General features: G+C 40.8%; 2 protein-coding genes across 4 annotated transcripts in view; one reads left to right on the top strand and one right to left on the bottom strand.

Annotated features, from left to right (window-relative positions):
- Positions 1–485: 485 nt before the first annotated feature.
- On the bottom strand, positions 486–10,544 carry LOC129350632 (uncharacterized). The gene is given in 3 exon segments (XM_055017702.1): positions 486–1,702; positions 10,020–10,210; positions 10,258–10,544. Coding segments are annotated over 3 exon segments (1,173 nt in total). The 3' UTR covers positions 486–1,007.
- Positions 10,545–19,726: 9,182 nt separating this feature from the next.
- ext1b (exostosin glycosyltransferase 1b) overlaps positions 19,727–27,618 on the top strand; it is a 114,855-nt gene continuing 106,963 nt past the window's right edge. For all 3 annotated transcript variants that reach the window (XR_008604123.1, XR_008604124.1, XM_055017781.1), the window contains exon 1: positions 19,727–20,667. Coding sequence is in view for 1 of the 3 variants with exons in the window: in XM_055017781.1 (XP_054873756.1) it covers positions 19,727–20,667 (941 nt within the window). In the remaining 2 variants the exon portion in view is untranslated. The remainder of the gene's footprint in view (positions 20,668–27,618) is intronic.

Here is a 27,618-nt window from a genome sequence, read left to right as displayed (position 1 = left end):
TTCCCATAATAATGCTGCCACCACCATGCTACACATCATGATGCTGCCACCACCGTGCTTCACATCATGATGCTGCCACCACCGTGCTTCACATCATGATGCTGCCACCACCATGCTCCACATCATGATGCTGCCAAGTCCTCAAAAATCTGCTTGGCAATAAAACAGATTCTGCTTAAGTTCATTGTAAACTGTGCAATGGCAGAAAATGTTTTATTCTCTTTATAAAGCTCAGTTTAGACTAGAGACCAAGTATAGGTGGCTAAGAATATTATTGATAATTTTACACTAATGGCCTGAGAAAGGAAGTTTGTGTGCTTTTTGAAATATATTTATTACAAAAATATATAATTACAATTTGTCAGGCACTACTGCCTTTGTATAAATGTTTAACCATAAAAACATCTTATTTTTATCCTCTTTATATGTTTTAGTGCAGTATGCATTTTTAAAAGTTAACAGAGTCTTCAATTCTGGATTATAAATATTAAAAGCACTTTATTATTCATGATTTTTCTTAGTGATTCACAATTTATACATTTTAGAGAAGAAAATAAAGGCAACTGCAGTTAAAACGAATTACAGTAGCAATACTATATAAATACAGTGTATTAATAGAAACTCTGGTCACAGCATTAAACCTCATATTCTGCGGTGGAGTCTGTAATTAATTATGCAGTAATTTACGACTGTCACCGTGGAGAACTACAGTAGAACAGTGGGATCAGGAGCTGCCAGGGTTTTACAGGAACACTGCAGCTTCGTGGTTAAATATTGACAGAATCACACGCAGTAAATCTGTCTGTCAACATTATGAGAAGCTCGTCCCTGTAGACTTCCTGTTCAGCCATAATGAGAAACAAACACGTCGTGGGAAGTTCAGGAACATCGGAACCCTGTAGGAGTGTGACGGGAGGCGTGTTGGCCTCGGGCTTTAACGTGGATGCGTCACCGAGGAACTCCCCTCACTGTTCAACCGACTTCATCAAACTGGATTTACGACTTCTTCACTTCCGTTCCACACTCCCCCGGCTTCCCTTTTCCTCCCTGCACACCTTCCTCACGTTCTTTCCCTCGTTCTCCTGCGTATCTAAACAACTTAGCGGTGAGCGGGTGGGGAGGAGAGCCGAGGCTGTGGAAGCTGACGAGGCTGACGAGGCTAATGAGGCTGAGGAAGCTGAGGAGGCTGATGAGGCTGACGAGGTTGACGAGGCTGACGAGGCTGACGAGGCTAACGAGGCTGAGGAAGCTGACGAGGCTGACGAGGTTGACGACGCTGACGAGGCTGAGGAGGCTGAGGAGGCTGAGGAGGGTGACGAGGCTGAGGAGGCTGAGGAGGCTGAGGAGGCTAACGAGGCTGAGGAGGCTGAGGAGGCTGAGGAGGCTGAGGAGGCTAACGAGGCTGAGGAGGCTGAGGAGGCTGAGGAGGCTAACGAGGCTGAGGAGGCTGAGGAGGCTAACGAGGCTGAGGAGGCTGACGAGGCTGACGAGGCTAATGAGGCTGAGGAAGCTGAGGAGGCTGTGGAAGCTGACGAGGCTGACGAGGCTGAGGAGGCTAATGAGGCTTAGGAAGCTGAGGAGGCTGAGGAGGCTAATGAGGCTTAGGAAGCTGAGGAGGCTGAGGAGGCTGAGGAGGCTAACGAGGCTGATGAGGCTGACGAGGCTGACGAGGCTGATGAGGCTGATGAGGTTTGCCGGCGTGCTGGCGTGTCAGCATGTTAGCGGATGGTGAGCCGTGCAGATAGAGGGAATGTGATGAAAAGAGAAAAGTATTCCCCGAAAACCTCCAACTTGAAAAGAAATGATTAATGAGGCCAGATGTTGGGCTTCTTTTGGCATGACTCATCGCATTCCCCATGACAAAGCAGAATCTGCCCCCAAACATAAACGCAGCAGCTTCCCACAATGGAGACGAATCCTTTTCTGGCCTGAACAGCTCCTTCCCTCGCCAGGTCAGGACATCAAATCGACTAAATGTTCGGGGCTTTTGTTTCATGCTGACATTTCTTTATTCCGATCCATACCTCCGTGGAAAAACCAGCCCTCCTAACTGGACACACTTGGGCTGAACCGCTCTGAGAGCTTGTTTCCTGACCAAGCTAATTATGGCATCTGGACGATCAAATGTGTATGAAGACGAAGTGGGAACACAACAGATCCTTCAGAGCCTGACAGCCTCCCACTGATCAATGCACCTCAGCCGGCTGCCAGTGCTGTCAGCTGGGCAGCCTGGATTGATTGAACAGCAAAAATTATAGAGCTGGATGAGATAAAGCACGAGGAGAAAATTGCTGCTTACGTATCGCTTGAGTTAACAGACAACATACTTAGAGCTGTCGCCTTCTGGTGGGTCTGTACAGCCGATTTCAGCATCACAGAGCTCATGTTCCTCCTCACTAACAGTGGAGGATATTCTAGTCAAAACCAAACCAGAATCCAGACAGGAAGGACAGCAGAAACACAAAAAACAAGAGTTCTTCAAAACAAAGGAGTTCATCAAAAACAGAGGAAACAGAAAAACATCATGATGCTGCCGCCACCGTGCTTCACATCATGATGCTGCCACCACCATGCTTCACATCATGATGCTGCCACCACCGTGCTTCACATCATGATGCTGCCACCACCGTGCTTCACATCATGATGCTGCCACCACCGTGCTTCACATCATGATGCTGCCACCACCGTGCTTCACAGTGGGGATGGTTTGTGACGATGTCTGTTGTCCATCAAACAGTGTCTAGTCTGATGGTCAAAAAGCTCCATCCTGGTCTCCTCAGACTAAAGAACCTTCTTCCAGGCGACTTCAGAGTCTCCGCATGTCTTCTGGTGAACTCTAGTCCAGATTTAATTTGAGCTTTTTCTCTTTGTCTTTGTCTCCATAAAGCTTTGACTGATAAAGAACAGACAACAGTTGTTGTATGAACAGTCTCTCCCATCTCAGCTGCTGAAGATTCGAAGTCTTTCAGAGGAGTCATAGGAGTCTTGGTGGCCTCCTTCACGAGACTCTTTCTTGTGGTTCCTTCACAGTAAAAGCTGTTTGGTTTTACAGTCATTTGGTGTGTTTTTTTACTTACTGCTAAAACATTCGTGTTGGCCAGAGTGGCTCCAATTCAGCCTAATGATGTGACCACACAAAATTTTAACTTGCATGCTGCAAAAAAAAGGTTTCAGTCTGGTTGAAATCGATCGTCTCATCTCACTTGTCCAAAGTGTTTAACGTCACCTTTAAGAACTGGAAGAGATTTCCGTGTAATTGCAGTGTTTCTCTGCTGGACTTGGGTTGGTAAAGCTGTTCCATCGGCTCCTCTGACAATGTGTTTCACTAATAACCCGAGAGTAAAATGGGTCAGCCATAAACCATCAGCTAAAACTGTTGTTAACGTCCTGTGTCAGAAAGCCCCACCAGCCTCCTCCAGCACTAATAAAACATAAGAAGACTAATGCTCACATAGCCAGGAGGCCTCGCTCGTCTCTCCGACTCAGCGTTCAGCCCGAAGAGGACATTCATAATTAACCCTGCACTGTCAAGTCAGAGCGGCAGTCATAACATGTCCTCACATGTCACTCTAACCTCTTTCCTCATGTCGTTTTCTCCGTTGTCAGCTCATCGCCCACGTCTGAGCAAAAGGCTTTGATATGCTGAGTTTCCTTCACAGCGACTCTCAGAGGCTTTGGACAGCAGATGATTCTCAGAATGGAGGGAGGAAAATGTGTTTCTCCCTAATGTGTTGTACAATACTGCAAAAATACACACACAATAATGCATAAATACTCATAAAGACTGCAAAATATGCACAAAATACTGCAAAACACACAAAATAATGCAACAATACAAACTAATGCAAAAATGCACATAAAATACTGTAAAAATACTAACAAAATGCTGCAAAAATATGCTCAAAATACTGCAAAAATACACACAAACTAACACAAAAATATACATAAAATACCATGAAAATATGCACCAAATACTCCAAAACTATGCTCAAACCAATGCAAAAATACACATAAAATCCATCAAAGATATGCACAAAACACTGCAAAAATATGTACAAAATACTGCAAAACTACACACAAAATAATGCAAAAATAAGCACAAAATAATGTGAAAATACACATAAAATACTACATATATTCCCACTAAATATTACAAAAATACCCCAAAAATACTGTAAGCGTATAGACAAAATGCTGCAACAAATATGCAAAAAATGCTACAAACATATGCACAAAACACTGCAAAAATACACACACAATACTGCAAAAGTATCCACCAAATACTGCACAAATATGCTGTACATAATGCTGTAAAAATATTGCAAAATATATTGCAAAAATATGCACAAAAGTCTACAAACGTATGCACAAAATACTGCAAACATACACATACAATACTGCAAAAATATCCACCAAATACTGCAAAAATATGCTGTCCATAATGCTGTAAAAATACTGCAAAGGTAATTGCAAAAATATGCACAAAATACTGCAAAAATGTGCACGAAATCACACAAAAATACACAGAAAATGCTGCAAATGTAAGAAATGCTTCAAAAATATGTACAATGTGCTGCAAAAATGCACACAAAAATACACACACAATACTGCAAAAAATGCTCAAAATACTGCAAAAATCTGCACGAAATGCTGCAAAAATACTCATGAAATACTGCAAAAATCTACACAAAATGCTGCAGAAATCTGCACCAAATGCTGCAAAAATACTCATGAAATACTGCAAAAATCTACACAAAATGCTGCAGAAATCTGCACCAAATGCTGCAAAAATACTCATGAAATACTGCAAAAATTCTCAAAAACTGCAAAAATGCACATAAAATACTGTAAAAACATGAACAAAATACTGCAAAACAAGACGCAAAAATACACATAAAATACTGCAAAAATATGCACAATATACTGCAAAAATACACACAGATTCACTCGATGAACCAAGTGGTGATTTCATGCTTTGTCCATCTTTAATATCCAGCCTTTGGTTCCTGTTAGACTGAACTGTTCTGCTGATTATTTGCTAACACCTTAAACTAATACTACTGTTATCTGACGTTAGGATTCTTCCTCTCAGAGCCGCTGTGTTGGTTGGAGAGTCTCAGAACCAGCAGCCGTCGGCTCAGTGAGATGAGATGACGCTCAGAATGCAGGGAGGAAAATGTGTTTCTCATTTGTGCTTGTTGAGGTTGATTTTTTTGTGTGATTTCTTCCTTGTTAAGTAATACGTGTTGTTCCCAGCAAATAACCAAATTCCTCATTTCCCCTCTTTCTCCGTGTTCCTCTCTCACCTCTCTGAATCTTAATACATCTTTGTATGGGGAGAGATTTAATTAATTCCGGAGATGGAGGAACGGGCAATTAAAACGTGTGAATGAAAGCTGGAGGTTGAAGGAGCGTCACTGACTGAGTCAAAGGGTCAGAGAGGCTAAGTCAGAGAGAAAGGAGGAACAAGGGAAAGAGCAAGAGACACTGATTAAAAAGTGAAAGGAGGAGATTGATTTGCCTGTCTTTCACTAGGAACTGAAATAACCAATCAAACGCGTGGGTTGGGGGGGAGTGGAAGTGGGAGAACAGTGAGAGCAAAGGAGTGGAATCAGAGCTAGCAGTGAGATGGAAAAAGATTCAACCATTGATTCACCTTAAACTGAAAACCGGGGAGAGGAAAATAAAGAGGGAACAAAAAATTCACAAGGATAAAATTAAACGTACGGATTTACTGATCAGGTTGTTTTGGCCACAATCTGATAAGAATCATTCAATATTTAGTAGCTGCAGATCCAGAGCAACAATCTGATGCCAGTTTCCTTCATAATACAAACTTTATGTACATTAAAGTGAGTGAAATTAAAAAAAGAACTGTATTTCTGCCTCCAGTCTTTTCCTTAACGTTCTGTAGGTGGAACCTTGTTGTAAAGCTCAAGTAGAAACTGTCTAAATATAGTATTAGAGGGTAAATGTAGTGTTATTAAAATACTGCAAAAAATACACCCAGTATGCTTCAAAAATAATGACATGACGCTGCAGAAATACACACTGCAACATACTGCAAAAATACACAAAAAAAACATAAAAAAGACACATAAAATGCTTCAAAAATACACACAAAATACTGTGAAAATGCAAACAAAATACTGCAAAAAATACAGACAAGATACACACAAAATAACACAATAATACATGTAAAATACTGTAAAAAATTTTAACAAAATGCTGCAAAAATACCCTCAAAATACTGCAGTTTGCACAAAATGCTGCAAAATACGCACAAAATAATGCAGATACTGTGAAAATACATACAAAATGCTGCAAAAACATTCACTGCCAAAATATACACAAAATGCTGCAAAAATGCACAAAAAATAGCACAAAAGTACACATACAATACCGCAAAAGTATGAACAAAATGTTGCAAAAATGCACACAAAATACGAGAATAAACACAAAATGCCGCAAAAATATTCACAAAATACACACCAAATATGCACCAAATACTGCAAAACAAATATGCACAATATACTGCAAGAATACACACAAAATGCTGCAAATATATGAACAAAATACTGCAAAAATATTCATAATGAACAGCAAAAATATGACCAAAATTCTGAAAAAAAATGCACAAAAATGAGCACAGTTACACAACAATACACATATAATATTGCAAAAATGCACACAAAATAATACAAAAATACTCAAAAATATCACAAAAAAATTCACAAACTAAAAAAAAGGGCACAAAATACTGCAAAAATGCACACAAAATAACACAACAATACACATACAGTACTGAAAAATATGAACAAAAGACTGCAAAAATGTGCACAAAATTACATAACAATACACATAATACTCCAATCAGATTCACTCCACAAACCAACTGGTGATTTCCCATCAGTTTGTCCATCTTTACAGTCTGTGGTTCCTTTCAGACTGAACTACTCTGCTGACTATTTGCTACCACCTTATACTGATACTACTGTAAACCTCACAGCTGCATGTATGTTATCTGACATCAGAATTCTTCCCCTCTGAGCCGCTGTGTTAGTTGTAGAGTCTCCGTATAAAGACAGAAGCAGCAGCCGTCAGCTCGGTGAGGTTGTGAAAACCGGGTTAGAGTTCAAAGGGCTACTCTGATCTTTGGCAGGGGACTTAAAACATTAACATTCACCGAACGCTGACAGATTTCACCCTGCTTCGCCTCAAAGGCAGCAGAGCTTGAAGCAGCGTGCAGAGGGAGGACGTGTAAATATGTGGAAGGAACAGCATGAACAATTCTGACAACATATTGCAAAAATATGGACATGAAATACTGCAATGATTCTCACAAAATACAGTACTGCAGGAATATGCATGAAATGCTGTAAAAATATGAACAAAATGCTGCAAAAACACAAAAGTACACATAAAATACTGCAAAAAATTGTGAAAAATGTGCACAAAATACTGCAAAAATATGCACAAAATACTGCAAAAATACACATAAAATATTACAAAAATTCTCACAAAATACAGCAAAAATACACATAAAACACTGCAAAAAATTTCCAAAAATACTGCAAGAATACACAAAATACTACAAAAATTCTCACAAAATACTGCAAAAACATGCATAAAATACTGCAAAAAAATTCTCACAAAATACTGCAAAAGTACACATAAAATATTACAAAAAATCTCCCAAAATACAGCAAAAATACACATAAAACACTGCAAAAAATTCTCCAAAATACTGCAAAAATACACAGAATACTACAAAAATTCTCACAAAATACTGCAAAAACTTTCATAAAATACTGAAAAAAATTCTCACAAAATACTGCAAAAACATGCATAAAATACTGCAAAAAATTCTCACAAAATACTGCAAAAGTACACATAAAATATTACAAAAAATCTCACAAAATACAGCAAAAATACACATAAAATATTACAAAAAATCTCACAAAATACAGCAAAAATACACATAAAACACTGCAAAAAATTCTCCAAAATACTGCAAAAATACACAGAATACTACAAAAATTCTCACAAAATACTGCAAAAAACTTGCATAAAATACTGCAAAAAATTCTCACAAAATACTGCCAAAAATGTGAACAAAACTCTGCAAAACAAAACACAAAAATACACATAAAATAAAAATTTTAAATTCTCACAAAACACGCATAAAATATTGCAAAAAATATGAACAAAATGCTGCAAACTAATGCACAGAATACTACAAAAATTCTCACAAAATACTGCAGAAATACACATAAAATATTACAAAACTTCTCACAAAATACAGCAAAAATACACATAAAACACTGCAAAAAATTTCACAAAATACTGCAAGAATACACATAAAATACTACAAAAATTCTCACAAAATACTGCAAAAACATGCATAAAATACTGCAAAAAAATTCTCACAAAATACTGCAAAAATACACAGAATACTACAAAAATTCTCACAAAATACTGCAAAAACTTGCATAAAATACTGCAAAAAATTCTCACAAAATACTGCCACAAATGTGAACAAAACTCTGCAAAACAAAACACAAAAATACACATAAAATAAAAATTTAAAATTCTCACAAAACACGCATAAAATATTGCAAAAAATATGAACAAAATGCTGCAAACTAATGCACAGAATACTACAAAAATTCTCACAAAATACTGCAGAAATACACATAAAATATTACAAAACTTCTCACAAAATACAGCAAAAATACACATAAAACACTGCAAAAAATTTCACAAAATACTGCAAGAATACACATAAAATACTACAAAAATTCTCACAAAATACTGCAAAAACATGCATAAAATACTGCAAAAAAATTCTCAAAAAATACTGCAAAAATACACAGAATACTACAAAAATTCTCACAAAATACTGCAAAAACTTGCATAAAATACTGCAAAAAATTCTCACAAAATACTGCCACAAATGTGAACAAAACTCTGCAAAACAAAACACAAAAATACACATAAAATAAAAATTAAAAATTCTCACAAAACACGCATAAAATACTGCAAAAAATATGAACAAAATTCTGCAAACTAATGCACAAAATACTACAAAAATATGCACAAAATAACACAAAAGTACACATTCAATTCTGCGAAAGTATGAACAAAATGTTTCATAACTGTGCACACAATACACAGCAAAAATACACAAAATAATGCAAAAATACACATAAAATATCATAAAATATGCACCAAATACTGCAAAAAATTTGCTCAAAATACTGCAAAAATACACAAAAAAATACTGCAAAAGTGCACAAAAAATGCTGCAAAAATATGTACAATACACTGCAGAGTATATGCTGTTTTCTGTGCTCTCCAGCTCTATCAGTGGGATTACCGGAGTCCATTAATCATTCCATATGAGTGTGGCTTGCATGGGTAATTGTAAATTAAGTGGATTACTGTGCAGTGTCGAGCCTGAGGGAATTAGAGAATCTCTGAATGGATGCAAAATCCTCTCGTGCTGCAGCCTGCGGGTCCCTCAGCAGCATCAGCACTTTCTGAAGCAATGATACCAGCATGAGCTGCTTTGAATGATACCGATTTAATATCAGCGCCGTAGATTTAATGATACTGACACTCATTATGTTTCAGCTCCCCGAAGAGCCGCCGATGTTTCCAGTGATTGGCACATTCAGCCGCAAGTGTGCTTAAGAAAAGGCGTTTCATGGGACACGTTGGAGCTCCACGAGGAGGAATCCTTTCATTCTGTTCAGCCAAGACAGAGGCTTCATCTTTAATCACAAAGTTGCAGAGCAGGAGAGGGCGAAGGATATGTAAAGTTGTTCTTTCAGGGCTTTGCGTAAGATGAAACTAAAAGATGCATTCTTCTTCTCCTGCTGGCTTCACTGGCCTCATACCATCCAAATCCCCCAAATCAAAATCCACCTCGAACGAATTGCGGCGGAATACAAATGAGGACGCGGTGGCAGGGATTTCTGTTTTAATGAGGACAAAAACCTATCACCACATCTAACCTGAAACGCTCCATTTGCTGCTGCCTGCCAGCTGGAGCGTTCCCAGAAGAGCCGTGGGGTTAAAGCCGTGGAGTCGGAGCTCCGTTCGCTCTGGGCCCTGCCAACAAACGCCGCCTCCCTCCCACACCCACCGACACTTCCACCAGCTCAGCTCGCCCAAAGCGAATCGCGGCTCGGGAGTCGAAAGGTCACTTTAAATAAATAAAGAACGGGGAGATCACTAAGGCATCCCACACACGCAGCGAGCAGCGCTTTGAAAGGATAGCCAAGGCTACAGCGTTTAGCATTCAGTCGCCTGCAGCGGTGCACCAGGCTGCAGACGGAGAACACATCCTCCCACTCGCTGCCACGGATACAGCAGTCACTTTGCTCTGCAGCTAAACTTCCGGCCTGTTTGTCACCGAGCTGATAACCGCTCGCATTAATGTGGAGCCTCGGGTCGGACAGACGCTGCTCTTCATGACAATATGTTTGTTTTTGCGTCTCCTGTGAAACTAAAGCAGCTGTAAGCTCCGAGGTTAGCATTTATTTAGCGTATACGGTGATAATCAGTTTCTGACAGCCCTGCACTCTCTGCTGTAAATCTGAAGGCAACTAGAACTGTCTGAACAAACACTTTTCCATGAAAGTTGAGGACGAGTCGGACTCAGAAACACTTCACTTTAAACTAGGGCTGGGACTTTAACGCGTTAATGTCGATTAATTAATTACAGAACAAACAAGAATGCATGTGTACATTATGTATAGATACCGAATCACGTGACCTAAATATGTAGCAGGAGGCGGGAATTGATGGGATTCAGAAACACCCCCACAATTTGATCAGTTGTTCTTTGTATCATTTCTGATGGATAAATCCTGATAAGTCCTCAGAGGTGGATTTGTAGTAGAATCACAATCATGTGATCATCAGCAGGAAGCTGACGTAGTGTTCACTTGTTGTCATGGTTACAGTGATGCTGTGCCGCTATCTGGCAATGATACAGAAATCTTTATATTATATTCACAATATCCTGCAAAAATATGCACATAACACTGCAAAAATATTGCAAAAATACACAGAAAATGCATACCAAATACACACTAAATATTGCAAAAATATGCTCAACATATTGCAAAAATGCACACAAAATACTGCAAAAAATGCATCAAATACACACCAAATACACACCTAATACTGGAAAAATGACACAAGAAATATTGTAAGAGTAAATACCACAAAAAAAGAAATACAGACAACATACTGCAGAAATTCACTGCAAAAACATGCATAAAATACACACCAAATACTGAAAAAAATGACACAAGAAATATTGTAAGAGTACATATTAAATACTAGTGCTGGATATGGAAAAAATCATATATCACGATATGGATTATTTTATATCACAATAACGATATATATGACAATATACCACAACAAAGTATGTTTTCAGTTATTCTCTGAAAAGTTTGACAAAAATTTCATTGCTTACTTTTCTCCATGAAACTTCAACCTGTTTCTAGGGCTGGACCTGAATATTCGGTCCCATGGTGGTATGTGGATATTAATTTTGAGAATATTCGCCCCCTCCTACCTCCACCCCCCGTCAGGCGTTACGAACCGAGCCGAAAATTCAGCTCTTTCCTTCATTAGCTCACCGCCTCTGACCTCACGGACCGAACCGAATATTGGGGTCGTTCCTCCGTCCGTCCGTCCGTCAAATTCCTCCCCCGGATGTTAAGGAGGGGACCGAATATCCGGAGCCCAGAAACTGCTATTCAGTCCAGCCCTACCTTTTTTTTTTTTTTTTTTTTTTAAATTTTTTTAGTTTTTTTTTTTTTTTTATTCGTGCCAAATACAAACAAAATAGGTACAAAAAACAGTCTTTTTACATTCAAGAAAACAAAAACAAAAACAAAACAGAAAATAATAATATAGAACAAAGGGCTTGTGCTTTAAACAAAATATTAATCAAAAAGAAAATGGGCTATTATACAAACATATTGTCAATAGAGGAAGCTAATTTGGAAGCATGTTTTGTGTTAATCAAATGTAAAGATTTTGGCCAAAGTTTCAGATCATTTTTCCAGTGGGAAATATTGGGTTTTGTCTTAAAAAAGCGACATTTGTGTATATATTGTTTGCCAAACAAAATAAGGTTATTTAAGCCAAAGTTAATATGATTATTATCAAAGATTCCATATTTAATGTTTGTGACTGTCAAATTTGCTAATTGTAATCCTTTAGAGTTAACCCACTCTTGAAAGTCAAGCCAAAATCTTTGTACTGTTTCACATAAGAAGAATAGATGATCCAAGTCTTCACACTCATTCTCACAAAAACGGCAATTGCCTACATCCATTTTAAATCTTTGTTTTAAAAATTCATTTGTTGGATAAATGTTATTAATAATTTTGAATTGGAGTTCTTTTGTTTTTGGCGGGATTGGGAAAGTTAAGTATTTACATCCTGTTTTGCTATATAATGGTATTTGTTTCTCCAAATGAAGTTAAAGATTAGTGAATTAATAGTCTTGATTAAACGTTACGAAATTGGAAGAGAATAGGCTGGATATATTAATCTTGATAGGCTGTCCATTTTTTTAATAATATTCTGCTAAAAATCGACAAATCTCTTTGCAGCCATCTGTTCAAAAATAATTTGCAATTATCCATATTGTCTTTGATGTTTGATTTTTCAGAAATTGTTTTGTCTTTGGTCACTATAATACCTAAGTATTTAACTTCTTTTTTAACCTTGATGTTATATAATGATTGTTGAGGTTGGTCTTTTAATGCTCAGTCCAGCTCTACCTGTTGCACATCCATCGTTCAGCACTCATGAGTTAAGTAACGTAAAGCATGTCGCAAACCCGCGTGAGAATCAGAGAACGTAAAGCAGCGTCATGTCACAAAAACCACAAGACAGAGTTTCTTTGGGAAAAATCTCCTTTTTATTCTTCTTTATTTTCACTTATATAAACTTAGAGTATGCATAGTGACAAGAAAACACTAATACAATCGTTGCAGGCTATTTAATGATATATTTGCTGTAATAATTGATAAAATTAGGTTAGAAACGATAGAAACGATAGAAGAGAAACGGCACGATAGACACTTTTCTATCGTTCTCACGATATGTATCGTCATATCGCCCAGCACTATTAAAAACCACAAAAAATACACACAATATGCTTCAAAAATAGGGACAAAATATCATAGAAATACAGACAACTACTGCAAAAACTCACAGAAAATAAAGCATAAATACACACAAAATAGCGCAAAAATACAAATACTGCAAAAATACACATAAAATACTGCAAAAATATGCACAAAATAACACACACAACACTGCTAAAATACTGCAAAAACACACAGAATGCACACCAAATATACATCAAATATTGCAAAAATGCACACAAAATGCTGCAAAACTGGGTTCAAATATGAACCTTTAGTTATGTATTTGAAGCTTCTCCTCTATTTCCTGTCCTGCTTTCTCTAATAAATGATCGACTGGCTGAAAAAGAGCGACTGTGAAACAAAAATAGAATTAATAGGAAAAGCAAAAGACAAAAGTAATCCATCAGAAAATATATTTCAATCCTAAAACGACTGAGAATCAGTTCAGTTGTATAGAATCTGAATTTAGTGGAGACTGAGTTACTGTATTGTGTATAATATTAAATCTACCGACCGCCCAGCAAAAATACATGTGATGTACAGCAAAAAATGCACAAAATATGCTTCAAAATATTATAGAAACACAGACAACATACTGCAAAAATACACACAAAATAATGCAAGAATACACATAAAATGTTGCAAAAATACGCACAAAATATTGCAAAAATATCAACAAAATACTGCAAAAATATCAACAAAATACTACAAAAATATAAACAAAATAACACCAAAATTCACATACAATACTGCAAAAGTATGAACAAAATTCTGCAAAAAATATTCGCAATATACTCCAAAAATACACACATAACACTGCAAAAATACTGCAAAAATACACAGAAAATGTACACCAAATATTGCAAAAAATAGGTTCAAAATACTGCAATAATGCACACAAAATGCTCCAAAAATATGCACAATATACACACCAAATACTGCAAAAAACAATGAGCTTTCTGTCATTGTTTACTTCAAGTTTTCGCTAACTTTCTGGTTAAAAGCTTCGGTTGAACCTTTTACATGTTAGAAGCTCGGCTAAATTTAAAACTTCTTGGTTAAGATTTGAAAAATATATAATATTTTTCTTAAAATATGAACCTTTAGCTACACGTTTGAAGCTTCTATTCTATTTCCTGTCCTACTCCCTCTAATATATGATCGACTGGCTGAAAAGGAGTGACTATGCAGCAAAATACAATTAATAGGAAAGCCAAAAATAATCAAGCAGAAAATATATTTCAATCCTAAATCAACTGAGAATCAGTTTAGTTGTATAGAATCTGAATTGTGTGGATTGTGAGTTACCATATTGTGTATAATATTAAATCTACCAACCGCCCAGCAAAGTGTTTGTTTTATTATTTAAGTTTCTCTCAGCTTTTCTGCTCCCAGAGTTTGAAAGGAGAATCTCAGAAGTAACAAGAAGAAGGACTGAAGATGAAGCATGAAAACCTTCCCTGGATGAAACCAAACATCTCCGCTGCTGCTCTCAGGACTTTAACCCTCCTGTTGTCTTCATTTACAGGCACCAAAAAATACTGTTTGCTTGTCTGAAAAGATCCAAAAATTCAGCAAAAAAATTCCCTAAATTTCGAGAAAATTCTTGTAAATATTTTCAAAAAATGAGTAAAAATCTTCCCAAAAAATCCTAAAAATATCTAAAGTCATTCCATATATATCAGTAAAATTTCTAATATTTTCTTTAAGAACATTCACAAAAAAATCAACCAACATCCAGTGAAATTCACTGGATTTTGTTTGGTTTTTTATGTGAATGTTCTTAAGAAACATTTTTAACATTTCCTTTTTTCCACCAAAAAATGTTCAAAGATTTCCCAAAAATGTTGAAAATGTGGACATCAGAAGTTTCACTGTGAATTGTATTTTTTTTTTTTTTTTTTTTTTTTGCATTTTCAAACTTTCAAACGGGTCAGTTTTGACCCACAGGACGACACGAGGGTTAAAACACTCGGCTGGATTTGTGACTCATTATTCGGCAGCATACGGTCCAGGTGCATGAACCTGAACCCCGGCAGCCACCTGAGATACTGTATTCTGGGGCACGAGCACCACCTTCACGTGCACGCTCCTGGCCTTTGTGGCTGCAGCTCGTTACATCATCCAGAGGAGTTTATCAGCCTCCGATCAGCTGCAGCCCCAACGCTCTCAAAGGCTGTTTTGTCTTCCTCGGCCTGAAACTCCCTGAACCCACAGTTACCTTCCAGCCCGGAGGATTTGTTTACCGCCTCCTGAATCTGCAAAGTCTTCATTAAGTGTTTTACACCGAGTTCATCAGGGGAGTCTCGGCCGCTAATCCCGGCTGCTGCTTGACCAACTTCTCCCTGTGTTTACTCAGTCGAGGCTAAAAACAGCAGAAATGATGGTGCACTTAGATAAAACCGATGCTGGTTAGGATCTTATCATTTAATTCACGTGCTGCATGAGTGTCCAGGTCAAGCAGGACGCCTTCATCCTTTCAACAAATATACTTTACACAGATATTATCTCATGATGTCGAAATAAAAACCTCCTGGTTTGCTTGTTTTGCAAACTGCTTTATTTAGAACACATAAAACAAAAAGTCTCCTTCATTAAAACCAAAAAATACAACAGTTGCCACAACAAATACAAACAAAAAAAAAATGACTCTAAGACTTTAGAAAAGGTTCATTATTTCTCACAAAAACATCTAAAATGTCACAAAGGAAACATGCTTCTGTTACACCAAAGTTTACATCTGAATTCTACATTCTCATTAAAAGCATAACTACAAGATAAAATGCTGACATGGATTTAACCCTCCTGTTGTCCTTATATACGAGCACCAAAAAATATTGTTTCCTTGCCTGAAAAAGATCCAAAAAATCTGGAAAAAAATTCCCAAAATTTCTGAAAATTTGCAAAACCTTCAGGAAGAAAATTCCAATAATTCCTTAAAAGTTTCCCTTAAAAGTTTTATTTAAAAAAAAAAAAAAAAAATCCCCAAATTTGGCAAGAAAATTCTTGTAAATATTTTCAAAAAATGAGTAAAAATCTTCCAAAAAATATCTAAAGTCATTCCATATATATCAGTAAAACTTATAATATTTTGAACAGAATTTCATTAGAACTTGCCTGAACTTAAAAGATTGATCCAGATTGTTGTATTAATTAGTATTTTATTCATCCAGTTCCATATTTCTACAGATGGAATGTTCTTTCAGGATTCTTCTCAGAGGTTTGGATCTGCAACTCGAATATAATGAAGACAAATGAGAAACACCAGGAAATATTCTGTTAAAAATGTTGGACTTGATGTTGTTCCATGTAGGACTTCAGGAGGTAAAAGGAGGTAAAATGTTCTGCTCGTGGTCAGTCTGACACCAGGATTTCATTCAGGCTCCAGCAGGACGTTCTTCTCCATTTCCAACTTTTTCATTACGGCTGTTTTACGTAACAATGCTGCCTGTGAGGCTTCACAGCTGGACGGGTTTTCTCATCTTTCTGTATCTCAGTTCAGTTCCTGTGAAGAACAGAGACTGAGGAGGGGATTTTTCTCTGCTGCTTTATTATAAGTTCACACAAGGATGAAGGAGTGAAGCAGCGCTGACTGGAACCGGTCCCAGACCTCATCACCATCAGACCGAGACCACAAGATGTTCCAAAACAGCTCAGAATGGAGGATAAACTGAGGTCTGTTCACATCTGGATCACTTCATAAAACATCAGCCAGTCCTCCAACCTCATTCTTTATCTACAGTAACTTTATTAATGATCAGAGTTCTACCATCATACTGGGAATATTTCCAGAGTTCCAGGTCCTTGAAGTCCATAGAGGTGGGTCCAGATTTATCACTTTTTAATGGACTTTTTCCATCATTTCTGATCCTCAGAACTTCATCAGTCCAGCAGATAGACACATGACATTTAGGAGGAAAAACACATCTGAGTTCTGGTAAAAACTGACACTAAAATAACTAAAAAAGCTGGAAAATGACCACAAAAAGAGCTCAAATCACAAAAAGGGCCAAAATCACCACAAAGACACACCTAATCAACACAAAAAGACTCAAAATCCCCACAAAAGATGCAAAATGACCACAAAAAAGCCACAGCTACCACAAAAAGACACAAAACCACCACAAAACATGCAGAACTACAACAAAATGTGTCATAGTTTCCTGTCACGAGGAGACAAAACCTTCCCAAAAACACGTGAAATGATCAAAACGCCACATAATGAAATAAAACAAGAAAAACAAGACACAAAACGTCTAAATCTGGTGCCTGTAAATGACGACAACAGGAGGGTTAATAAAGTTACTGTAGATGAAGAACCAGATGATTCTGATGAGTTCTGATTAATATTTTGTTTCATTTCAGATAAAATGATCCGTCTTTCTGTTGAGTTTCTGCTTCTTGTCACCTGCAGCTTTGAACTGATGAACACATGATGCACTTAAAGACACATTTTTGAGGCGAACACCAGGTTCTCTGGTTTCATTATTCCAGGTAACGTCCCTGCAGGCAGCCAGGTTCTGCAGCTTCTTCTGGGGATTTTCAAAGAAATGCTCCAAACTTTCCTGATGGACCTTTAATCCTGGAGGCTGCAGCCGGAGCAGAACTCTGGAACATCACCAGCCTCTTCATCAGCCGCAGGGTTCTGGCCCGGATCCCAGCCGGCCCGCCTAATTAGTCCCCCTCTTCTGAGCTAATTGGCCGATAAAGAACGAGGACGGCCTCTTCACCCGGCGAGTGTTGAGCCACTGAAAGGCAGCGAGAGGATTATGACTCTCAGAAACACTCCACCATGCTAATGTCCTCCCAGAGCCTTGGAGCTCCACCAGCAGCAGCTCATTCTGAGATGATCCAGCTGAGAAGATGTCAGACCTACAACATCTGACTGAAGGACCCAAGCTTTAAGACTCAAGGTTTCAATGAAAGAAAACTGCTTCAAACTTTAAATTACAGATCTGAGAGTTTAGCAAAACACATACAACTGTTTGAAAGATGCTGCAGACACAACAACCTGCTGTAAAACCACAAAACACACACAAAGTAACACACAAACACACACTTTTCCCTCATTGTTTCCTGTTTCAGTGTAATACAGGAAATAAATGACAAAAATATGAAAAGAAGAAGAAGTGATACTGAGAATCTGTATGAAAGGAAGAAAGTAATACAGGAAGAACAAATGAAAGAAATGAAGAAAGAAAAGATGATGGGAAGGATGAAAGAAAATGAGAAAAAAACAGAAAAATAGAGAAAAAAGAAAGTCAAAAATAAAGAAATACAGGAAGAAACAAGAAAAAGAAAGTAAAGAAGAACTAATGAGATAGACTATAGATAGATAGATAGATAGATAGATAGATAGATAGATAGATAGATAGATAGATAGATAGATAGATAGATAGATAGACTTTAGATAGATAGATAGATAGATAGATAGATAGATAGATAGATAGATAGATAGATAGATAGATAGATAGATAGATAGATAGATAGATAGATAGATAGGCTGATCTGAGGTCTGTAAGAAAAAACACTTAAAATATGTTCAAATTAAAAGAAAAAACAAAGTATTCAGACAGAAATTTATAAAAACTGTATTATTTTTTATCAAAGTTCATTTAGAATCAGATCACAGATTATCAATATATCGATCAATTTGGAGGAAATATAGAAAAAAAGATCAATAACACGAACAGAAATCTGTCAGAGAGGAAAGGGTCTGTCTGTACCGGGTCAGTACCGGGTCTATATACCGGTTACCGGGTCTCTCCGGTCCTGTCGGTCTCTCCGGGTCTGAATGGGTGAATCCTTTAAGTCCCGCCTCTTCCGCTGCCTCAGACGGACCAATCAGAGGGCTCGGTGTCCTCGGTGGGACGTCACGTCAGCTGCCGTCGTGTCGGGTTGGAATGTTACCGACTAACAATCGGAACAACTGAGCACTCGGTAACCGGAGCTCGGATCCACAACCCCGTGTGTCGGAGCCGTTTCTCGCCTCGCTCCGGTGACCGGAGCCGCTGGTGCTCCTGTGTTCGGGTTCTCCGGTCCGGAGACATGCAGGGGTTCGTCCGGTTACTGTTGGACCTCTGAGCTGCTCCGCGCTGAGAACCGTCCCCGGTTTCTGCTGCTCTGCACCGGGACCATGGAGTGAGAGGAGCGGACCGGAGGAACAATTCGCCCCGAGGATCTGGATCCGCTCAGCGGGCTGCCGAGCTTCTCCTTCGGGCTGAACCTCCGCCTGCAGCCTCGGGGAGCCGCGCCGCGCTGAGTCCGGGGAGAGCAGCTCTCCGGCGGACAGTTTTCCGTCGGAGCGGCGGCTGGATGATGGAGGCTCCGGACCGCTGAGCTCCGACATGGTGAAAGTGTTCAGCAGCGGGAGAACCGGACCGGACTTCTAGTCGCCCACATGCGCTGGATCACTCGCTGGATTTGGGAACCGAATACGCAGAAGGAGGCAGCCGGAGGATGGAGCGGAGCCGCCGGGGCTGGTGAGACTTCGGGCCACTTTCCGTTTGTTGTTCGTGCTCAGCTCGCCGCCAGGACACATGCAGGCCAAGAAGCGCTACCTGATCCTGCTGTCCGCCGGGGCGTGCGTCCTGCTGCTCTCCTTCCTCGGAGGGCTCCAGCTGCCCGCGGCCAGGAGCCGGCAGGACCGCAGCAGGACCGGGCACCGGCCCGACCAGCCCTGGCCGCACTTCTCGGACCCGTTACACCCGTTCGTGCCGTGGGACCACACGGACACGGAGGAGTACAACGTGCACGTCTCTCCGCGGCAGAAGCGGGACGTGAACACGAGTGTTTACAAAGGCAGACGGTGCCGGATGGACTCGTGCTTCGACTTCTCGGTGTGCCAGCGGACCGGCTTTAAGGTCTACGTTTATCCGCAGCAGAAGGGCGACAAGATCTCGGAGAGCTACCAGAACATCCTGGCCACCATCGAGGGCTCCCGGTTCTACACCTCCGACCCGGGACAGGCGTGTCTGTTCGTGCTGAGCCTGGACACTCTGGACCGGGACCAGCTGTCTCCGCAGTACGTCCACAACCTGAAGACCAAAGTGCAGAACCTGCCGCTGTGGAACGACGGCAGGAACCACCTGATCTTCAACCTGTACTCGGGCACCTGGCCGGACTACACGGAGGACCTGGGCTTCGACATCGGCCAGGCCATGTTGGCCAAAGCCAGCATCAGCACCGAGAACTTCAGGCCCAACTTCGACGTGTCCATCCCGCTGTTCTCCAAGGAGCACCCGCGGACCGGCGGGGAGCGGGGCTTCCTCAGATACAACTCCATCCCGCCCTTCAGAAAGTACATGCTGGTGTTCAAGGGGAAGCGCTACCTGACCGGGATCGGTTCGGACACGCGGAATGCCTTATATCACGTCCACAACGCGGAGGATGTGGTTCTGTTGACCACCTGCAAGCACGGGAAGGACTGGCAGAAGCACAAGGACGCGCGCTGCGACAAGGACAACGCGGAGTATGACAAGTAAGTGAGAGCTCAGGTTGTAAAAGTTCTGTTTGTGGGGCTTTTTTTACGCTTTTACGCACCGAGTCTGTGCGTAAAAAGGCGCCATTCACATCCAAATTACGCACCGGGCGCGTAACGGTCACAAGTGTCAGTGTGTTTGTGTATTATCAGTGTGTGTGTGTGTGTGTTGTGTGTTTGTGGAATCTTTCTGGTCAGTTCCAGTGAAAACACACAGAACTCATCATTCAGGAGTTTTTATTTGTCACGTGCTCATAGATTCAGTGCAGTGAAATGCGAAAGTTTTTGAGTTCAGTTCCAGTTTGCATCCTCTTTTTTACCCACTGAATGAAGTTAATCACCTTTTAAACTTCGGATTTATATTCAAAAGTTCAAATATTTGACTATCTATTGACTGTCAGTGACTTTAAGCCTCACAATGACCTCAAACTACAGCTTTAAACAGTTTTCAACTCTCCCTACATAGCTTCTTCATGCCTCGCAGCTCCTTTTCCTCCATATAGTCTCAGATCCTCAGTGTTTTCTTTCCCGAACATCTTCTGTCCTTCCTCGGATCAGTGCTTGATCTTCAGCCTGAACTCAGTGAGAGTGAAGGGAAAGTTTCTGCTCTCCTATCAGTGATCCGGTGACCTTGCTCAAGTTCCCACAGTGAGTTTACTCAGGCTGAGGTGAGCGATTTACTGCAAATAAATCACTCATAATGGGTTAATTACCACTTTAATTTGCAGGAGTCGGTGCCGTCGGTTCCATTTGGCCCTCGGGGACAGCTGATTGCCTCTAATTTTGGAGGTCTCCGTTTAGTCAAGGTGGTAATTAATGATTCCGCCTTGGGATCAGCAGCTGTACTCGACTGCTTGGCATGTTTTAATATAGCGGCCGTGTTAATTCTGCTGCACATACTGGGATTGTTCGCTGCTGTCAGGTTCACTCGTCTGTGAGTGACACCGGCTTAATCTGCATTTATCAACCTGTGGATTCTGGAGCTTGCAGAGCCTGAATAAACGTGAGGAATGTGAGAACGGTCGGCATTGTTCCCGCTGGGCGTGTCCCTGAGTCGAGGTTAGAGCAGAGGACAGGAGGAACGTTTCCATCCAATCAATCAGAGGAAGAAGCAGCTGAAGATCAGGAGGGAGCTGGAACCAAACACTGGGAGACACTCTCCCTGAACTCAGGTTAAGCTCCACTAAACCGAAGTTTGTTGTTTTATCTTATCGGGACGTTCATCCATCAAATCCTCCAACTTTCACCGTCGATTCTGTGTTTTTCTTTCTTGTATGTTTGAGCTGCTGAAGCCTCCAGATTCTGGGATGTGATTCTCAGAAGATGCAGATTTCTGGTCACAAACTTTGACTATGAGTTATTCACTTTATCATCTTTAAAAATCCATTAGTTGTGCAGCAAACAGCAGTGGATTTTTGAGTTTTAGCATCAGGATTTAATCTAAAAAAGAGTGAAAATGACCAGTTTTGAGTTGACATTGTTCCCCTGAGTCAAGGTTAGAGCAGAGGACAGAAACGTTTCCATCCAATCATTCAGAGGAAGAAGAAGCAGCTAAAGATCAGGAGGAAGTTGGAACCAAACACTGAGACACTTTCCTTGAACTCAGGTTGAACTCCACTAAACCTCTGTTTGTTGTTTTATCTTATCGGGATGTTCATCCATCAAATCCTCCAACTTTCACTGTTGATTCTGCATTTTACTGACACCAGGTCCTCGGCTTACGGCGTCCTCGACATATGGCGTTTGGTGATTACGTCGCCATCTTCCATAAATTTATTAAGAGAGTCTTGTTCCATCATTCTGATGTACGACGTTTACAACGTTAAAACTAATTTTGCGTGGGAACTAGATGAGGAAGACGGCTTTGTTTACATTCACCGGATGTGCGACACATTGGATTGTGCTACTTCAGCTTTCTTTCATTTCTGTTGTTTTTTATGGCTCCCAAGTGCAAGTCCGACTCTTCTGATGGCAGTGCTTCAAAGAAAAGGAAAGCCATCTCTATAGAAGTGAAATTAGAGCTAATAAAACTGTACTAATGTATGAGATGTGAGTCTCAGAAGCTGCAGATTTCTGGTGACTAACTTTGGCTACGAGTTCTTCACTTTATCGTATTTAAAAATCCATTAGTTTTGCAGCAAACATCACTAGATTTTTGAGTTTTAGCTTCAGGATTTACTCTAAAAAAGAGTGAAAATGACCGGTTTTAAGTCGGCACTGTTCCCCTGAGTCAGCGTTAGAGCAGAGGACAGGAACGTTTCCATCCAGTCATTCGGAAGCAGCAGCTAAAGATCAGGAGGAAGCTCCAACCAAACACTCGGAGACACTTTCCCTGAACTCGGCTTGAACTCGGGAACCTGGAGCTGCCAACAGGATCCCGAACAAACCTCACAAGCATGCACTTGTCTATCCATTCGTCATCCTTTCCCCTCTCTCACCCGTCCTCCCCCTCTGGGCGCCGGATGCCTTCGGCTGGGTGTCACCTGCGCAGATCCTCCATCCATTATCTGACATTCCAGTCGGCTGTGGTCGGCCTGCCGCTGCCCCGCTGCTGGCTCTGCTTCCCGGCGGATCAGGCCTTGTTTTCCCAAAGGTGGCTTTGTCTGGGGAACATCTCGGTGCCGTAATCAGATGACGGCGGCGGTTCAGGGAAACCGGAGCCTCGCCGCCCACCATCTCCACCGCCGTGTGTTTCACAGCCGAGTTATTCGGATCAATACCGCTGCCTGTTAGTCATTTCATTCCCGGCATCGATGCTGGATTTGATTTCCGTCCCCACTGAAGCTCAATAAATCTAATTTCATCTCCACGCAACACTTCAGCATCTGCTCCCGCATCTTTTAAGCTGCTTTGTGAACCAGATTGGACTTTATACAGTCAATTCCTGCAGGTTGGTGGGTCCAGATTTATCACTTTTTAATGGACTTTTTCCATCATTTCTGAGCCTCAGAACTTCATCAGTCCAGCAGATAGAACCATGACATTTAGGAGGAGAAACACATCTGAGTTCTGGGTAAAACTGACACCAGATCACTACAAAAAGTGATTTAAGCTCATTTTGTAATAGTTTTGACCCTTTCTGTGGTGATGTTGCACTCGTTTGTGTTGATTTTGTGACTTTTTGTGGTAGTTTGGACCTGATTGGTGGTGATTTTGTGTCTTTTTGTTTAATTTTGCATTTTTTTTGTCATGATTTTGAGCCTTTGTCTCTTTTTGTGGGAATTTGATTTGTGCTGTTTGTGCTAGTTTTAGCCTTTTTGTGGTACTTTTGCATCTTTCAGTGGAAATTTTGTGTGTTTTTGTGGTATAGTTACCTCTTTCTGTTGTGATTTTGGGTCTTTTTGTGCTAATTTTGTGTTTCTTTGTCATAATTGTGGCCCTTTTTTGGGAGTTCGGTCTCTTTTTGTAGTGATTTTCCATTTTTTTGTTGTTTTTGTTGCAGTTTTTAGCAAAAATCAAATGATTTTCCTCCTAAAATGTCATGTGTCTATCTGCTGGACTGATGAAGTTCTGAGGCTTCATAAAAACTACAACTAAAATAACAAAAAAAGACCTAATTGCTTTTTAAAAAAAAAAAGGGTCAAAATTACCACAAAGAAACACAAAATCACCACAAAAAGAGGAAAATATACCTCAAAGCGACACAAAATTTCCACAAAAAGACACAAAATTACCACAAAGACTCAAAATCTGCACAAAAAAGTGCAAAATTGAACAAGATGACTCAAAATAACCATACAATGTGACAAAATCAGCACAAAAAAGTGCAAAATGACCCCAGACCACCACAAAAACAGGTGACTATATGACAGAATGACACTATAAAAGATGTACAAGTACTCAAACACTTCAGCATCTCCTCGTGCGTCTTTTAAGCTGCTTTGTGAACCAGATTTACTTTCTAGAATCGATCCCTGCAGGTTCCGTCCTGTGCTCAGGTTGCTCAACTTCTCCGGCAGCAGGTAGATTTAAATGACTTCCTGTTCGGATTTAATCGAGCTGATGAGGCTCTGAGGGTCCGGAGGCCCCGACACGGCTCTCAGGTGCACGAGTCCGTCGGCGCTCGGCTCCGTTCAGGGCTGACGGGCCGATGCCTCGCGGCGACGCTGCAGCTCACACTCAGGAATGCAAACACGTGTTGCAGCAGCTGTTGCAGAGGAGCTGCAGAGGACAAGTACATACCTGGATGCTCCCAGAGCTCCGAGGACGAGATAAAACACACTAACAGCACGTTTAGATGGTGGAAATCAATGCACACACACACACACACACACACACGCACGCACGCACGCACGCACGCACGCTTGCACGCACACACACACACACACACACACACTGCTGACCTCTGACCTGCAGCTTCCACAGGAATGCAGCCCTGCAGAGGAATGCAGCAGCAGCAGGAGGCCGACTGGCAGTTAGTGGCTCTCTGGACCCACACACACTACACACACTACACACACTACACACACTACACACACTCTACACACTCTACACACACACTACACACACTACACACACTACACACTCTACACACACACTACACACACTACACACACTACACACACTACACACACTCTACACACACTCTACACACTCTACACACTCTACACACTCTACACACTCTACACACTCTACACACTCTACACACACTCTACACACACTCTACACACACTCTACACACACTCTACACACTCTACACACACTCTACACACACTCTACACACACTCTACACACTCTACACACACTCTACACACACTCTACACACACTCTACACACACTCTACACACTCTACACACTCTACACACACTCTACACACACTCTACACACTCTACACACTCTACACACTCTACACACACTCTACACACACTCTACACACACTCTACACACTCTACACACACTCTACACACACTCTACACACTCTACACACACTCTACACACACTCTACACACACTCTACACACACTCTACACACTCTCTACACACTCTACACACACTCTACACACACTCTACACACTCTACACACACTCTACACACACTCTACACACTCTACACACACTCTACACACACTCTACACACTCTACACACACTCTACACACACTCTACACACACTACACACTCTCTACACACTCTACACACACTCTACACACACTCTACACACTCTACACACACTCTACACACACTCTACACACTCTACACACACTCTACACACACTCTACACACTCTACACACACTCTACACACACTCTACACACACTCTACACACACTCTACACACACTCTACACACTCTACACACTCTCTACACACTCTACACACACTCTACACACACTCTACACACTCTACACACACTCTACACACACTCTACACACACTCTACACACACTCTACACACTCTACACACACTCTACACACACTCTACACACTCTACACACACTCTACACACACTCTACACACACTCTACACACTCTACACACACTCTACACACACTCTACACACTCTACACACACTCTACACACACTCTACACACTCTACACACACTCTACACACTCTACACACTCTACACACACTCTACACACTCTACACACTCTACACACACACTACACACACTACACACACTACACACACTACACACACTACACACACTACACACACACTACACACACACACACTACACACACTACACACACACTACACACACTCTACACACTCTACACACTCTACACACACTCTACACACACTCTACACACACTCTACACACTCTACACACTCTACACACACACTACACACTCTACACACACTCTACACACTCTACACACTCTACACACACTCTACACACTCTACACATACTCTACACACACTCTACACACACTCTACACACTCTACACACACTCTACACACTCTACACACACTCTACACACTCTACACACACACTACACACTCTACACACACTCTACACACTCTACACACACTCTACACACTCTACACATACTCTACACACACTCTACACACACTCTACACACTCTACACACTCTACACACTCTACACACTCTACACACTCTACACACTCTACACACTCTACACACTCTACACACTCTCTCTCCCCACGTTTCTGAATTGATCTTCTAGCTCTAGTATCTTGTCCTGGAGTCACTGCAGTCTTCTTCCCTGTCGGGTTGTGATTCACGGCTTGGTTCACGGCTTCTTTATCCAGCGAGGGTTCAGACGGCCGACAGGAACCCTGCAGAGGACGGGAGGATCAGTACAGGATCCTGCAGCTGTGCAGCACGTTTGTTTCATTTCTCCATGATCTCCGGTATGTAGGGCAGCGCTGGATCCACTAAGTACTATAAGTGCTCTGCCTTCCAGATTATCCTGCACAGTTTCAGCTCGTATTGCTGAGAGTACATCATTATTAGCGCTGAGTGTTCCATTAAAGTCCGACTGCACGGATTCCTGCGAGTCATCATCCCCCCATTTAATACTTAACCAGCTCTGTTGACTCCTATTGACTTTGGCTGCTTCACGGGACGCTGCAGCTCAAGGTCGGCGAGGAAGAGGAGTGATGATGATGATGATGATGATAAAGTCCAAGAACTGAGCGTGTTTTTTGGGCTTTTCCCATCAGAACTGCAGGAACTTCCCCACTTCCTGCCTTTCCTTTTCCTCTTTTTCATGTGTTTCTTCCTCCTCTTCTTCTCTCCTTTGCTTCCTCTTCCTGCAGACTGGGTTTAAACACAGACGCTGTTTTTAATAAATCAGTGCAGAGGTGACACACGTGTGAAACATGTAGATGACAGAACAGAATCTTGGAACTTAACTCGTTATTTTCACTCTTTTTTGGCTTTTTTTTTTTTAAAAATCATGATTCTAAAACTCACAAGTCAACTGTTGTTTGCTGCAAAAGTAAAGGTTTTTTAAGAGGAACTTGTGGCTAAAGTTAGTGACCAGAAATCTGC

Source organism: Amphiprion ocellaris, chromosome 15, assembly GCF_022539595.1.
Source record: "Amphiprion ocellaris isolate individual 3 ecotype Okinawa chromosome 15, ASM2253959v1, whole genome shotgun sequence".
In the NCBI taxonomy this organism is placed as follows: domain Eukaryota; kingdom Metazoa; phylum Chordata; class Actinopteri; family Pomacentridae; genus Amphiprion; species Amphiprion ocellaris.
The sequence above is the reverse complement of the archived record's forward strand: the minus strand, read 5'-3'. Positions and strand labels throughout refer to the sequence as shown.